The sequence below is a fragment of the Cygnus olor genome, chromosome 1, assembly GCF_009769625.2.
Source record: "Cygnus olor isolate bCygOlo1 chromosome 1, bCygOlo1.pri.v2, whole genome shotgun sequence".
Classification (NCBI taxonomy): Eukaryota; Metazoa; Chordata; class Aves; order Anseriformes; family Anatidae; genus Cygnus; species Cygnus olor.
Window position 1 is genome coordinate 93317214 of NC_049169.1, and position 16547 is coordinate 93333760.

General features: G+C 37.7%; 1 protein-coding gene across 1 annotated transcript in view; it reads left to right on the plus strand.

Annotated features, from left to right (window-relative positions):
• LOC121075988 (ABI family member 3 binding protein) overlaps positions 1-16547 on the plus strand; it is a 151478-nt gene that overhangs the window by 73669 nt on the left and 61262 nt on the right. Inside the window, 12 exon segments of the mRNA XM_040569840.1 lie at positions 595-657; positions 1217-1282; positions 1681-1746; positions 2948-3022; positions 7281-7346; positions 7757-7831; positions 11724-11789; positions 12246-12308; positions 12869-12934; positions 13333-13398; positions 15001-15075; positions 15950-16024. Coding sequence (XP_040425774.1) covers positions 595-657; positions 1217-1282; positions 1681-1746; positions 2948-3022; positions 7281-7346; positions 7757-7831; positions 11724-11789; positions 12246-12308; positions 12869-12934; positions 13333-13398; positions 15001-15075; positions 15950-16024 — 822 coding nt within the window.

Consider the following 16547-nt stretch of genomic DNA (forward strand, 5'->3'; position numbering starts at 1 on the left):
GCAAGATTGTCCTGTGCTGTTTTGTCTTACGTTGTTCTGTAAAGGATTGTATATCCAGGCCTGTTACTTGGAATAGCTCAGTTTCTGTGATTCTATGTATGTTATCACAAGATAATGCCATAAAATGTCACATCTTGCTCTGAATTTAGAATTCTGGGGTGTTGTTTGGACTGCTGTAGCAAGACTGTAGGTATCTCAAGGTCATTTCAATGTCTGTAGCAGACCACTGGTTTCTTTGTTTTTGTTTTGGCCTTTTTTCTGTTAGTGGTAATACCAATTGTGTCAGTGATGTGATCAGTCCCTTTTATAAATGATAACAAGGAGATACTTCATTGTTAAGCTTCTCCATTCCTCTACATAAATTTTCTGCTCAAGAGGCCTAGTTCACTAAAATGTTAACTGCTTGTGTTCTACATTAATGCAGCCAGGCTGCCTTGCTTTAAGGATGGAATAATACTGTAACGAGAGCAGGTATTTATGTAAAATAGCTGAATGTAACGTGTACTTCATGCATTTCCAACTCCATGCTGGTACTGCTTTGAAAAACACCGTTCCTCTGTAGAATCTGAAGGCAGTTTTCTGGTTTGATCTTAGCTACTCAGAGACCAAAGGTGAAACCTCCTCCTCCTTACATTGCAATCCAAGGAACAGTGGAGGGTAAATACAGTTTTTTTGTTTTTCTTTTCCCCTTCCATCACCTGATGTCATTTGCACCTGCTTTGAGCAATATCTGGGTTTGTTAATGTACGATGGCTTGCGAAAACACTTGTCATGCTAGTTCCATGATTCTGATGGCTGAACCGCCGCTTTTGCTGTCACCTGGGAATCATTTTTTTGCAGGGCCATTTGGCAGAAAGAATCTATCACACTTTGCTTGTCTGTGCATCTGTCTCTACACGTGTTTTTTCTTCAGAAACTTATTTCTAGAATGAAACGTTCCAATATGGCAGAAAGATAACTCTACTACTACTGGTGTTGCTGTTGATGTGGTGTAGGTGTTCCAGAGCTTCCTTACAGCCCTTTTTCCTCTTTTGTTTCAGAGACTTGAGCATTTAAGTTCTAGCTGGATGAGTAGGTGTGTTGCTCATTGGCTTAGGGACTAACCTAAGGGAAGACTTGGGGTTTCCAGATGTCATGGGGAGTGGTGCGGCCTTAGGTAGCCTGTTCTGGCAGGACTGTGTAGGTATCTCAAGATCATTTCCATGTCTGACCGTAGCAACCCAGAGATGGGCTCCGGAATCCACCTCGTCTGCTTCACCGGAAACCACGAGGACTGTGATGGGTAAATAGCCAGCGATTCCCTTCCTACTTTGGGTACTCAGGCAGTGCTATTCCCTGCAGAGGTGAGCCTGTTCTGGTGTTGGCTGTCCTGAAAAGTAGGTGCATGATGCAGCTGGTCCCTAATGGCTCTTGAATAAGAGCTCCACCGTTAAGCTTTTGGATTCCTTTTGGAGGCTTGTCTGCGGTACAGGCCTCCTCCACTTCAAGGCTTCCTCTGTTACCTGGGGCTAGCTCTGCCATTTGAAGGACAGGAGGATTGTTCCAGGGGAGGGGATGCTGTGACGTGGAGGCCTGCCTTGAGCAAGGCTCCGTCTCCCTGTTTGTCAGTGCATCTTAATATCGCCTGTGTGATGACAGCCAGCGCGAGGACCTGAAGGTGGTTTTTGTTTTTGATCTTAGCTACCCGGCGACCAAGGCTGAAATCCACCTCTCCTTCCCCCCTGGTGACCCAGCAAACAGTGACGGGTAACTAGTAAAACCCCTTCTTTTTCCATTTTCTCCTTTCCCTCTCTCCCATTCACGCCATCTGTCTCAGACCACCTGTCATCGTTGTCATCTGCCACAGAGAGCACAGAGATTTGTGGGTGCAGCTTGGCTTGCAGAAGCACCTGCTGCATGTATTACACAGCTGTGTTGCTTGATGCTGTGCTTTTTCCATTGTTTGTGAGTTATGTCTGTGGGGACCAAACGACAGTTTGCCTAGAGGACAATGTATTACTGCATCTTGCTTTCAGCTGCTGTTTCTCTACTGCTTCCGTCACGGGAGCTGTCTTTCTTTCTCAGGCACATTCAAATGAGACAGTGCACACCGGCTGGGCAAATGAAAATCCAGATTTGGTTAAGGCGTTGGCTGTGGCACTCGGTGACAATGTGGGAGAAGCTCATGGCAGCAGCTTCTTTTGTATTGGCAGGTGTGCAAGGCCAGGTATGTGGCCTGGCAGTATTTTTGACCCTTGAGGTCATTAAGCATTGCGTGAGCAGACTGTGAAGCCTACAAACTTGAAGTCAAGTGCAAATTAAAAATATATGAAGAGTATAAAGCATCTTGCAATGTGTTGTTATGGTGCTTGTTTCAGGAGGAACCCTGTTGTCTTGTCTGCTGTGTTGCGTCATGTTTCATCATGCCTTTTTCCAGTGAAGTTATGTTTTTTGTATTGCATTAGGTACTTCGTGATATTTCATGTAAATTTTCTTGTTTTCATAAATGTCTTGTTCTTACAGTGGAGAAACCAAATATACTTGTAAACAAATTCTATAAATTTACCTGTGATAAAGATATTTCTTTTTCTGCCTAGTGGTCTCTAGATCACTTTCTATATATTTTCTATTTAAAAAAAAATATTTCATCATCATCATCTAAAGTTACTTTCTTTTTGCTTCCCTTTGCACAGTTCTCTTCAGCCTTTTTGGTCCTACATTCGTACTTACCTTGTGGTATTTCTTCTGTTGTACTTGTGATATTCCTTTTCATTTTTTACATTGTTTACGTGTGTTTTTACATAATTTTGCACATTCTCCTTGTTATTTTTTAAAAGCCTGCTTATTTTGCAGACTATATTTTTACATTTTCTCCGTTTCTTTTTATTGTGACATTATACTCCCAGAAGATGGTGTGCAGTAATGGTTCTTGTATCATTTAAATAATGTGGCACACTTTTTTTTCCAGCTTCAAATAACCTTCTTCATGTTACTTCCACTTCCCAAATACCTACATCTGCAAAAATGTCACAGAGAGAGACTGGTAAATGATGTTTGTTTTATTTCCAATCTATGACCTTTCTTGATATTGAAATAGTAGTATTCTGATGTTCGTTATTTCTCCTAGCTTTTTAATAGTGCATGCAGTGGTGTTTTATTTCGTCATTGATGCTTCATGTTACACTTAATACTTGCCAGTATCCAGCAGATTTGGCTTCAAGTTAAGTGACGTATGTCTACATCACTATGTATGACATACATCATAATGATGTATTCCTACATCATAGTGATGTATTCCTACATCAGTATGTTCAAGTAAGTGAAGTATGGTCTAGCCTTTTCAGGATAATAACTGAGGGGTTGGAGAGGAGGGTGGGACGGAATTTAGCAGGTGAGACAAAAATGTCCAGCTTGATGAATTTCAGGTTTTCAAGATGATGATTATCTTTTGGGAGGAAGTGTTTTGTCTTTAGCTAGTAGGCATTTCTTAAAAAAATCTTGTAGCTGAATGTTTGTTTCCTATTACAACTTTTTAAAGTAGTCTCTAGAAACGGTAATATTCAAAAGACTGCCATAGTACAGATTTTTGGCATTAAAAATATCTTTTACAGTTGTTTTTTCTAACCATTAATTTTTTCTCCCTGTCTTTATAGAAAATGTATTTTTTTAGGCAGAATATGTGCATTTATATTTGAGCATGGGATTTTACCCAGAGTCTGGTCATAAAAGAAGGTAGAGAGCTTCCATAATGTTCTCAGCTGTTTCAGTTAATGCTAGGACAATTTAAGCAAGGGGTATTTTGTTGCATTGTTATATCAACCATTCTCTTTTGGGGGACCAACTTTAAAATTAAATATCTCAATTCTGCGATACATTGTGCTCAGAAAGCAAAGCAAGCATATGCAAAACTGGCTTCTGAATGAAAAATTAGTTGGAGCTACTGTGGTTTACAAAGGGCTCTCTTTGTATTTCCTTTTCTCTTGTGTTTCTCATTGCCATACCAGTATGAGACTATCCTGGGTTTATGTGCTTTTCCTTCAGCTGCAATTAAAATTAAATTGGAAATATCTTTGTTTATGATTTCCGAAGAAACTAAGTCATCAGCAACAGTTATGGGTAGCAATCACATTCATTTGGTCTGTTTAGAGTCATATTTTTCTTGTTGTATTTTGTTTTTTAATGCTTCTGTAGCTCTCTTTTCTCCATCATAGTCTTTTTCTGTTACTGACCTACTGACTGATGGCTATCAGAGCATATTATTGTCTCTTGCTGTTCCTTTTTTATTTAGTTAGTTTTTTGTTTGTTTTCCTGGAGCTGCTACTCCTACTTCAAAATGGAGAAATCAAATTCTTAGTTTATAGGAATCCTATCTAATAGAGAGTAATTAAACAAATTTCACTGTTGTCATAAAATAGTAATTTCTCAGCTGACTTGCAAGCCATCTCTCATTTTGCTTCCATTTGGACTGATACTGCCTGGATGGCTTGTTTTCGTTTACCAGATTCCTCCTAATATTCTGTTGCCTTTGGGGTTGTTAAAACATTTTAGGCCCAGATTTTCATTTCAGCTTTCGATGAAACGCGGGCTTTTTCTTGACGCTCAAGATTCAGCACATCTAAAATGCTTAGCATTCCATAAATGTCATGTGGCATATCTAGTAATTGGTTATTTTGAAATGCATTCGATTGTCTTAGAAGTTGTGGGTTGATTAGTGTACTAGATTTAATACGGGATACTTCAAGAATTGCAGAGAAAAAAAAATTGACTTCCTAAGAGCACCATTCATGAAGGTTTCAGGACTGCATTTAGTATAATACTGTAGTATGATGTTTTCATCTCTTCATGATGTGTTTATAAGAGTATGCTTCAATATTTTAAGGGCAATGAGCATTAACCTTACTAAATGGACTTAAGTGTTATACAATGCTTGTGTGTCAAAGATACACATCGTATGGCCTGATTGAAATACCCTTATTTACAGATTTGTTGAACACACACAAATTACCTGGAAACTGTTGGTGCTCAACATTTACTAAATAAATAAACACAATAGTAAGAGTCTCAGGAAGGATTTGGTCTTTAATATTAAGTGCCCAGATTCAAAAAGGCTGGTAGTATAAACTGTAAAATACCTTGAGAAATTAGTAAGCTCAAGTGCTGATGATTTTTTATTTTAATAGTTCTAAAACTTAATGCATCAGCAGCTTTTTGCATTTGTTGCTATATTAGTTAAGTGCAGCTTAGTAACATAGCTACAGAAAAAGTGAATTTATTAGCAACGTATTTGTGAAAGACAGTGTGATCTAAAATCCTAACATGAGGAAATGGTGTATTTCTCTCTTACAGTAACTGTTCAAGCACCCTTCAAACTTGTTATATCTGACAACAGTAAAGTGGAATTGAGTGAATCATTAACATTTTTTGTCATCTGGGGTTTAGCTTATTACATCATACATACAGTACTCATGTTTTCCCTAGTCTTTTGTTAAACTTCAGTCTATGTTCCTTCAGTTTCTCATCACCAATACATTTGGAAATGTCTGAGCTTTCCTCTGTTATAAAACTCATACTGAACACAAACGTGATGCAGCTGTGTTGTTGCTCCATGGGTGGTACTGACAGTTATCCTGCCTCCGCATTAGTGCAGTGTTTTTGTTTCCTTTTCAAGTTGAGAACTGTATGCTTTCCAAGGTCATTTCAGTCACATCATATCTTCATTAGATGGAAAACTTTCAGCAGCTAGTCAGGTGTGGCGTTATTGCTCTCTGTGGCGTGTGCTGTCAGAACTACCACAGCATTTTCCATTGATGTAGAGAATCAGACAACTTGGATTTCTTATTACTTGTCCTTTGACTTTAATAGGTCATGAATGTTCCTAGTATCAAAAGCACCTACTTTTCAGTTTTTCATATACCACTGCCCACAGAAGTAGTCAGAGCACGTTTCTTTCACTGGCTGCATATTTTTTCCAACAGAAACGGTGACCTTAGTGATTGGGTAGAAAGTGATTTTTTGCATCTGTGTTTTCATTAAAATATAGTCACAAAAACTTAGATGTTTTTAAGCCATTCTACACCAAAGGATGATCATTTTTGGTATTTATATTAAATGAACTTTGTGGCAGCTGGGGGAAATTAAGGTCCCTGGGCTGAATATGAATCTAGCATCAACAGGAAGTATGATCCAACCTTTGATAACTCATCTTCTCGAAACAGCCTGCCTTGATGTCTTAAACTTCTCTCATTTGGCGTTAGCTATCCAGAAACCAACACTAGAGTTCATTCTTTTGTCCTTCATAGCAACCACAAGGACAGTACTGGCTAAATAGAATAGATTCAGTAATTATTTACATCGTTTTGGCATTTCTTTTCAACAGGCAGAGACTTAAGCATATTGGCTGCCAAATGTTTGCAGCAGGCTTTTTCTTAAAACTTTTATATCAGCTGCTTCTGTGTAACTTGTCATACAGTTACTACAAATACATATATATTTGCCAATAATTTGTTTAGTTTTGTTAAGCTACTGTTCTGATTCCAAAGATTTTAGAGATAAGAAAAAAAGAATTGGTCTGTAGGATGAGATTTTGAATTGTGATCCTGCTTTAGGTTGATACCACATGGTTTTGTTAGGCAGTGAACCATTCCCACAAGATTTTTAAAAATGCAGACTAGCTGGATTTAATGAGCATCCCACGTTGTGTCTGCTTTGGTGTGCAGACAAAATAAAGCTTTTTGTAACGAACCATTAATTTACTCTGCCTCTTTGTCTAAAGAACATTTACAGGCTTTTCACCATGCCAGTTGTATAGGATTTCCAATTTGTGTGCATGAAGTGATGTTTTTAAGTGTAATTAAGCCCTGATTCATCACTTTATGCCTAATTTCAAATGTGAAGGCATGCTGTATGAAAATAACATTGGGCATTTGCAATTCCTTATTTAAAAGGCTTATCCTAACTAAACGTGGGGGGAAAGGGGTTTCCTGTCAGGTGTTGCTATTGGAAAGAATTTTAAAATCAGCTGGTCTTGTATTAAATGCTTCAAAATTAGATGTTATGTGTCAAATATATATATATATATATGTATATTTTTATATATAATATATAAATATATATATAACATAAATATATATATACACACAGAGAGAATAGAGTAAGCTATCACAAATATCACTTTAAAATGTATATACAAGAAAGTTAAAATAAATATAGACTTTTGGCTCCCCTAATAAAGGGCAAAGATCACCTCATTTAAAAACTAACCTCACTCATTATTTCAAGATTGTTTTCGTATTTGATCTTAGCTACACAGGAGCCAGGCCTGAAATTCACATCTTTTTACTCCATGGAAACCAGAGAGAACGTGATGGATAAATAGCATGTAATTCCATTACCATTTCCCATCCCTTGCCATCACATGGACAATGCTAAAATTCATTCAAACACATTGCTTTGAAGACTACTTGATAAAAGGCACTTTTTTTAAAAAATTTTTATTTCTTTCCATCTCAGCCATTTCTGTGTAATCAACTTTATTTCAAAGAATAGGTACTTAAAAAATCAGTAAGAAGAATTCTACCTAGCATGAGATATCAGAGTTGACCTTACTTCACCTCATGCCAGCTTCAGTGTTCATGTAGCACCTCATTTCACAGTCATCTCTAAAGCTGCTGCTATCTTGCTTGATCACATCAGTCTTGTCTTGAACTGCTCAACAGCTGCTGTTCAAATACTGTGGCTCTGAGGTCCATTCTCATTTTAACTCGAGATTTTATTTCAGCTTTTGATGAAAAGCAGCCTGTTTCTTCAAGACCTGAAACATCTGGCATCCAAGAAATGCTGTCAGCTGTACCTGGTAATAGTTGAAAATGTGGTTTTAAATAAAAATTATGACACAGATTTTATCATACTTTTGGCATGTTATTAGTTAATATGAATTAGAGTAACTACAGAACTGTAGGAATTAATTTGTTTTCTCAAATACCAGGCTAACTTAGGAAATTTTTTATGATACTCCAAAATAATAAGCACTCTTTTCTGTCCTTGGTCTACATTCCTAATACACTAAGAAGTCTGTATTGCAGTGCTTGATGTTAATAAGCTTTAGCATGTCTTATTACATATAGTAGTGGTCTCTTTTTCATTTACAATACTGCAGGTGGGTTATAGTGCAAGTTAACATAAGTTACATTTAAATCCATGATCAAAATAGTTCTAATGGTTGAAGGGGTTGAGTAAGTCCCATAGAAATAAGAGGATCAATAGCAAACTGTCAATAATTTGGCCAATTTAGCATCATGTGTGTTGTTTGTGTTGGCTAGACTAATGGAAACCATCTTTTTTTTTTACCAAATCAACCAGAAATAGCCAATTAACTTACTCAGCCATGTTTAATCTGTGTGCGGGAGCTACATCAGTTTTGTTAGTGTTCCATAGACAGTAACTTGTGAATCCTTAGGCTTTAGCAAGGTACTTATCTAATTGAAAGGCCACTTTTCTTTTTTCTTTTTCCCCATGGCAGTTCTTCCCCCTGTTGACTGAGTCCCACTGTATTTAGCTTGTAGAAAATTGTTCATGATCCTTTGCTATCCTGATATTCTGTGGAAATAATGCTTATGCAGTTGCTCTTCCTACCTGTTCATATTTATCCCTTTCACTTAATTAAATTAAAACAGTTTGATCAATTAGATGAATTTGCGAAGACAGTTTAAAAGCTTAGTGTTAACATTAGCAATATGAGTCAATATACAAATACCTATATTGACCTAATACAGATTTTTAAGCCTTAAAATGGAGCATGCACGTTTAGTAAGTTTTGGCCGATGTGACTAGTTCCCTTATTCCAGCATTTTTGGTTCAGGAAAAATAGTATTAAATCTGCAACACATTGGCAGTGCAACATGAAATTAAGCAACAGCCTGATGCTTTAGAGATGATGATATTCAGCTGCAAATATAAATGTAAAATAAGTAAAGGTAACCTAAATCGTTTTGTGGGATTATCCAATTCGCATGGAGATGAATGAATATGGAAGGTTCAATATAGCAAGGAATAGATCCTTCAGTCCCTTCATTCAAATATCTTCAAAGCAGTTATCTAAGTTAGACATTTTGCTTTGCTGCCAGTAAGCAAGACAGGATAGGTCCAAAGCTAATAGGAGTTGAAACATGATTATGCATTGCTTGAGTACAACTTCTTAAACAACTACATAGCACTGTAATTAAAGAAAATATTTGTAACAAATTGCTCCACTTCTATATGGTGTTATCAAACACTCTTGAAACCTGTTATTGCCAGACTCCAATAAAATTTAACTTGTTAGATTATTTGCACAACATACAATAATTAATCTAAAGCATATATAGTTTCCCTCTTCTTCCTTGCCAATGTTTATTCTTGTGTGCAGAGATTACATTAAAACTTATCAACGTGTTGCAGAACGACTGTGAACAAATGCAGTTATATCAATGCTCAAGGTTCTACTTGTTTTACTGTGTCTGTATGAGGATATATTTTGTTTCCTTTCAATAATGACAATTCCATCCAAAGTCCATTTCATGTTGTTGCCAGAACTCCCTTGCAGTAAGGAGTGGACTAAATGTGCATTTGATAGGAAACTTTTAGCAGCTGTCCAGTTGCTTGTAATTGCAAACTAATGGTAAACCTTGCACACTCCAACTAAACATTCTTAAAGTCAAGACATGGAGATGACTTAAGTTTTATGCATTTATTTGGCAGAGATAGTGATCAGTATTTATCACTAACACATCTTTCATACTGAGCAATAACTTCTGATCAAATGCCTTAACAGAATGGTTCAGCAGTGTTTTCTACATATTGGCATAATAGCGCATCCAAGTTCAGCTCTTTTATTCTGTATGCTTTGCCTGTAAAGAAAGTTATACTGTGCTCTTTCCAAACCAGATGGTGGATAGGTGCCCAATGTCTGGGAGAATGGATAGAATCATGTCTGATCTAGTCTGACGTTAATCATTTTAATGAAACATGGACATTTCCATGCAAAGATGAGTCCCAGATTTCAAGGAGAGTTGAAAATGTGATTAAGCATGATAATAACAACTGATTAACAGATTTTATGCATATGTTTGGTTTGAGATGAGAACAGTTAGCATATACAGTTGTATGTATTTGAAGGACTGCCTTGAAGTAACCTGCCTGAGGAATTCTGGTTTGATTTGGTTTTGCGTGTGTGTGTGTTCGAGAGAGAAAAGACTGAATAGAAGAGTCTTTCAATTAAAGGAAGATGAGGATTTCTAGCCACACAATGAGGACTACACTAAAATACTTGCTTATATGTTATTTCCCCTGGAGAGGGTCTTTTAGCTGTGATCAGTGATCTTCATGATGTCGCTTAAAAAACAACTGCTTAGTTAGTTGATCGATTACTTATTAGTGGTTTTTTTTGGTTGGTTGGTTGGTTGGTTTTTTTTTCAGCAAATGTTTGCTTGCCAAGGTTCTTTAAGCCTGTTTGGAGTTTTATTACATTTTCTAGGTGTTTTGTTTTAGGCTGGAGGAATCTCATGGAGTTCTTTCAGAACAAGAATTCCATGTTTGAAATTTTCCCTTTGTTAGTCCATCAAATCTGTGCTCTTCCAGTTTTCCTGTAACATATTCTTACCAGTGTGTTTGGCAGTTCCAAAATTTTTATTCCATTTTCCAAAGTATCTACTGTTTGACCTGTCTTCTGCTTATGTTAATAATTAGCTTTGCGCTTTTATCAACTTTCCCTTCTCTTCTTTTTCTTTTTCTTATTATTAATAATATACTTTTATATAAATGTTTTTTTCACCATTATCTTTGCATTTCACTATAGTCATTTGCATAACAGTTCATTAATTTCTGGACAATAGGTGTGACTCTTCTTTTAGCCTGTGCTTGTTTAACGGTGTGGATATGACATCCTGTCTGTTTGAAGTACTTCATGTTTCTTCCAAGACGGAAACCTACTACTGCTGTAAATTAAGGAGGTGCTATTCTGTTAGAGATTCTTATAGATTTTGGTTAAGAAAGCACAAGTTGTTTTTCTTGTTGGTCCGGATCTTGATGGAAGTCCATGTTGAAGTTACCTGTATGCATTTTTCTGCAGAGATGCTATGGTTTTCTTTTCTTCCCAGGCATACGTTTTTTCTCCCCAAAGCTGAGATTTGTAAGGATGACAAGGAATGTAGAAGTGAGAGCTAGTTTAGTGTTATCCAGATAAAATAAAAGGTGGCCATTACCAAAATATGACAGTATCTTGGATGTAGGCTGAAGTTCTGGGTACGTATTAATCTACTAGGTCTCAATTTATAGCTTGAAATTATTACTTTGGTGCTAGAAAATGGATTTTAGAACCTGTCATTTATTACAGTTAAAAGGTAACTGTAGAACATCAAGACTGTCATTATCATCTACCAGAATTCCGGTTTCTTGTTGTTAATTCATGCTTGTTTAAATTTCTGATTCAGCTGTAATCACTCATGTATAAAGAATGCTTCATTATTGTTTACTTTTTTTCATAGCAGCAGTGTTTAGCAGCTCATTGGGGTGTTTTTTTTCATTTTTTGTTTCTTTTGATAGTATGGAATGATTAAAAAAATTTGATAAGTGATTTATTAGGTAGGAAAAGTAGACCTTGATAACCACAAATTAAATACTGGTTTATTTGGATGTGATTAAAATGATGCATTCATACACGTAGCAAGAAGGCCTTAACATCTCAAGATAGTTTCTGTCTCTGACCTTAGCTTTCACAAGATCGGTCCTGGAGCCAACCTCGTTTCCCTCTCTGGAAACCACAAGAACAATGATGGGTAAATAGGAATTCCATTACAATTTCTGTATTTTGGCTATACTTAAAAATGAGGCGCACAATTTTAAGATTCAGCAACCCCACCTTTTTTCCTTTTTTTTTTTTCCCTGCTAGTGATAACACCAGTGATATTTTACCAGTAATATCAGTGATGTGATCAGTCCCTTTTATAAATGATAACAAGGAGATACTTCATTGTTAAGCTTCTCCATTCCTCTACATAAATTTTCTGCTCAAGGGGCCTAGTTCACTAAAATGTTAACTGCTTGTGTTCTACATTAATGCAGCCAGGCTGCCTTGCTTTAAGGATGGAATAATACTGTAACGAGAGCAGGTATTTATGTAAAATAGCTGAATGTAACGTGTACTTCATGCATTTCCAACTCCATGCTGGTACTGCTTTGAAAAACACCGTTCCTCTGTAGAATCTGAAGGCAGTTTTCTGGTTTGATCTTAGCTACTCAGAGACCAAAGGTGAAACCTCCTCCTCCTTACATTGCAATCCAAGGAACAGTGGAGGGTAAATACAGTTTTTTTTGTTTTTCTTCTCCCCTTCCATCACCTGATGTCATTTGCACCTGCTTTGAGCAATATCTGGGTTTGTTAATGTACGATGGCTTGCGAAAACACTTGTCATGCTAGTTCCATGATTCTGATGGCTGAACCACCGCTTTTGCTGTCACCTGGGAATCATTTTTTTGCAGGGCCATTTGGCAGAAAGAATCTATCACACTTTGCTTGTCTGTGCATCTGTCTCTACACGTGTTTTTTCTTCAGAAACTTATTTCTAGAATGAAACGTTCCAATATGGCAGAAAGATAACTCTACTACTACTGGTGTCGCTGTTGATGTGGTGTAGGTGTTCCAGAGCTTCCTTACAGCCCTTTTTCCTCTTTTGTTTCAGAGACTTGAGCATTTAAGTTCTAGCTGGATGAGTAGGTGTGTTGCTCATTGGCTTAGGGACTAACCTAAGGGAAGACTTGGGGTTTCCAGATGTCATGGGGAGTGGTGCGGCCTTAGGTAGCCTGTTCTGGCAGGACTGTGTAGGTATCTCAAGATCATTTCCATGTCTGACCGTAGCAACCCAGAGATGGGCTCCGGAATCCACCTCGTCTGCTTCACCGGAAACCACGAGGACTGTGATGGGTAAATAGCCAGCGATTCCCTTCCTACTTTGGGTACTCAGGCAGTGCTATTCCCTGCAGAGGTGAGCCTGTTCTGGTGTTGGCTGTCCTGAAAAGTAGGTGCATGATGCAGCTGGTCCCTAATGGCTCTTGAATAAGAGCTCCACCGTTAAGCTTTTGGATTCCTTTTGGAGGCTTGTCTGCGGTACAGGCCTCCTCCACTTCAAGGCTTCCTCTGTTACCTGGGGCTAGCTCTGCCATTTGAAGGACAGGAGGATTGTTCCAGGGGAGGGGATGCTGTGACGTGGAGGCCTGCCTTGAGCAAGGCTCCGTCTCCCTGTTTGTCAGTGCATCTTAATATCGCCTGTGTGATGACAGTCAGCGCGAGGACCTGAAGGTGGTTTTTGTTTTTGATCTTAGCTACCCAGCGACCAAGGCTGAAATCCACCTCTCCTTCCCCTCTGGCGACCCAGCAAACAGTGACGGGTAACTAGCAAAACCCCTTTTTCCGTTTTCTCCTTTCCCTCTTTTCCATTCACGCCCCCGGCTGCTGGCTGTCCAGGCAGCCATCTGTCATCTGTGCATTCATTTACGTTGTCACCACCTGGAAGTGACTGCTCTGCTGTTGTGCAGCTTTTGATGTCATGCTAGGACTTGAAGCATGCTGCCTCTTCTCACCTAGTGGTGAAGCACAGGGTTGTCTTTGGGGTTCAGAGCTACCACCAGCCTTCAGCACCTGATAGTGCTGCTGGCCAGATCTGGTAACGATGGTTCTTGCTGATCTGGAATTGGTGCAGGACAGGAGTTTTTTTCCCCAATGGTGTTGTGATTTTAGTGGAACCGTTATTTCTCTTGGCCTGTGTTGGGGTGAAGCACCGATGTGGAGATGAAGCTGCCGCACATGAAAATCCATTTTCCTAAGGCATTGGCTGTGGCACTCGGTGACAATGCGGGAGAAGCTCATAGCGGCAGCTTCTTTTGTATTGGCAGGTGTGCAAGGCCAGGCATGTGGCCTGGCAGTATTTTTGACCCATGAGGTCAGTAAGCATTGCGTGAGCAAACTGTCAAGCCTACAAACTTGAAGTCAAGTGCAAATTAAAAGTGTATGAACCTTATTAATGTATCCTTCTCTCTAGGATGCAGGTAAATAGTAGATTCCTGAAAGTTCTGGCTGTGGTTCTTGGAGCATCGCTCTGTGTTAGAAGCTAATTGTGAAGTGTGCTTTTTTGGCAATGGAGAAATATATATATATATATATATTATTTTTTTTGTGTGTGTGTGCTTACTACTGAGAAACTCACCCGATAGTGTTTCTGGTCTTTCATTTACTTATCCAAAAGCTATTAAGGGTATTTTGAAATACACCTAGATGAAGTAACCTTGATAAATAAATTCAAAATGCCAAAAGCTTAATTATTTTTTTTTCTTTAAGCCAATTAGGTACGTTCATGTTTAATTATTATATGCTCAGATAGATGCACACATATTCTCTGCTGTTCTTTATGCCAGAGTCTTAAATCTTTTTCTTACTGCTTTTTGTTTGCTTTAGTATTTGGTGATAATTTTTATTTATTTGTTTTACCTTTGTTTGGTATGTCTCTGTGTTTGTGTGTGTATATTGCTTATAATCACGTATTCTAAAAAAAATCAAACTCACGGAGACTTCGAAGAAAGCAAAGCACTGAAAACAATTTAGTCTTGTGCAGAAGTATATTGGTATTGTTCTTGTGTTCTTGAGCTTTATGAATTATTTTTTTCTACCCTTTTTCCTTTTTTTTTTTGAGTGCTTTTTGCTTCTAGCCATTGTGTCGGAAGTTCTTTTTTATATTTTCTGGGTTGCTTTCAGTTATGTGGACCATACTGTCTAATATCATATTAGCTTTGGTTGGCTGCCACTTAGTTTCAGTTGTCACTTTAGCCACTAGCTTCAGTTCCTACTCTAAACCAGCACTGCTCTATTTTCAAGGTAAGGTATGCTTATTATGGATGGAAATCTGCATTGCAAATTAGGTATAAGAACAGAAAGCTACGTATAGAAACAATAATCGTAGATACTCTCAACTGTTTTTTTGTTTGTTTGTTTTATAGCTTTCAATGATATTCAGCCTGTTCTTTCAAGCCCTGTGACACCTAGTAAGCCTGAAATAGCAGATACTGAACCAGGTACAATACACTGCCTAGTTCTTTTTAATCAGTAGCTCAGATCAGGCTCTAAAACTCACTGAAATGACTACACTGGTTGTCTTCACTTTCAGTGCACATTTGGATTAGACCGTAACATCTGGATTTTGAGTTTAGGTTGCTGTTAGTGGTTGACACTGTTGCTTTCTCACACTTATGATGTATATGGCAATTCATAGTTACCTGATTCGCCTTCAGTATTTTGAAAAATATGCCACATAGATAATCAAGAAAACAGTATTTATTGTCCAATGCTACTGATCTAAATAGTGTGATATATGCTGTAAGCTGCATTCTACTGCTGTAGTCTTGTTAAGAATATTAAGGAGAGTGTTTCTTTTAATTGCATGAAAATGGTCACAGACAAAAGTCACAGACACTTGATACTTCTGGACTGAAACAGTAGTTGGATTGTCAGCTTTCTAGTCCAAATTTTATAGTTTAAGTGTCTTGGCTGATTGATCGGTCAACGCATCCTCTTCATTACATTCATGCATTTTACACACCATTTTCCTTAAGTAATGGACCAGAACTCAAAATGTGTAAATGCTAAACTTCAAAATCTTACTTGGCAGTGATTGAGATCCAGACCAGTTGCAATAAAGGCAGGAAGAAATGAACGTCCAAAACTTCTGCACATCACAAATGCAATGATTTAAAGACACTGAAGCTCTGTGCAGTTCAAAAGACTGAATTTCTCTCTAATGCATACTAGATAGATAAACTGAAAAGTGTCCAAGAATTAGTGAAATATTTATGTTGTTCTTGTAAAAACAAATTTGTTTTTGCTTGCGAAGCAAGAGTTTCTTCCATTAGCTCTTTACTGTCTTACGACTGTCACCATTTCTTCCAACAGCAACAATTGAATCCATTCTGGAATCTTTTACTCCTAAAACTTATCATCCTTTCCAATGGCCAAGGGTAACATTAGGTAATGTTGTTTTCACGCAGTGAAAAACTCTGTTTGTTTTGAGCACTTCATCCCATATGAATGCATTTCATCCAGCATATCATTTTACACACATAATCATTGTTCTTTTTACTGGTTATAGTCTTGTTCTGCCATTGTCATTAGACTTCGATTATTCTTGATATATTTCTGTATGGGAACGTAGTTCAAAGCAGTTTTACTGTCCTCAATGCAGTAAAAGTTGCCTCTTAGTAACTTGCATGAAAAACTCCATGATCATTGTGTTCTGTCTTTTTCTCTGGTGCACACGCATGTGCTCTCTTTCTCTCCGATATGTAGAGCTTTCATACTGGAAATTATAGTTCTTTTGAAGACATCAGATCTATTTCTGATCAATGCACAGCATTTCAATATCATCTCCATTCCACTCTTCAAACTCTGATTTCATCAGATGGCTTTGATGTTCCACACTGAGTTGTTTTTTCTTCACTATAAACTTGTGGCATGTGTTGTGTGTTCTGGGCAACCCTTGTTAAACAAATTT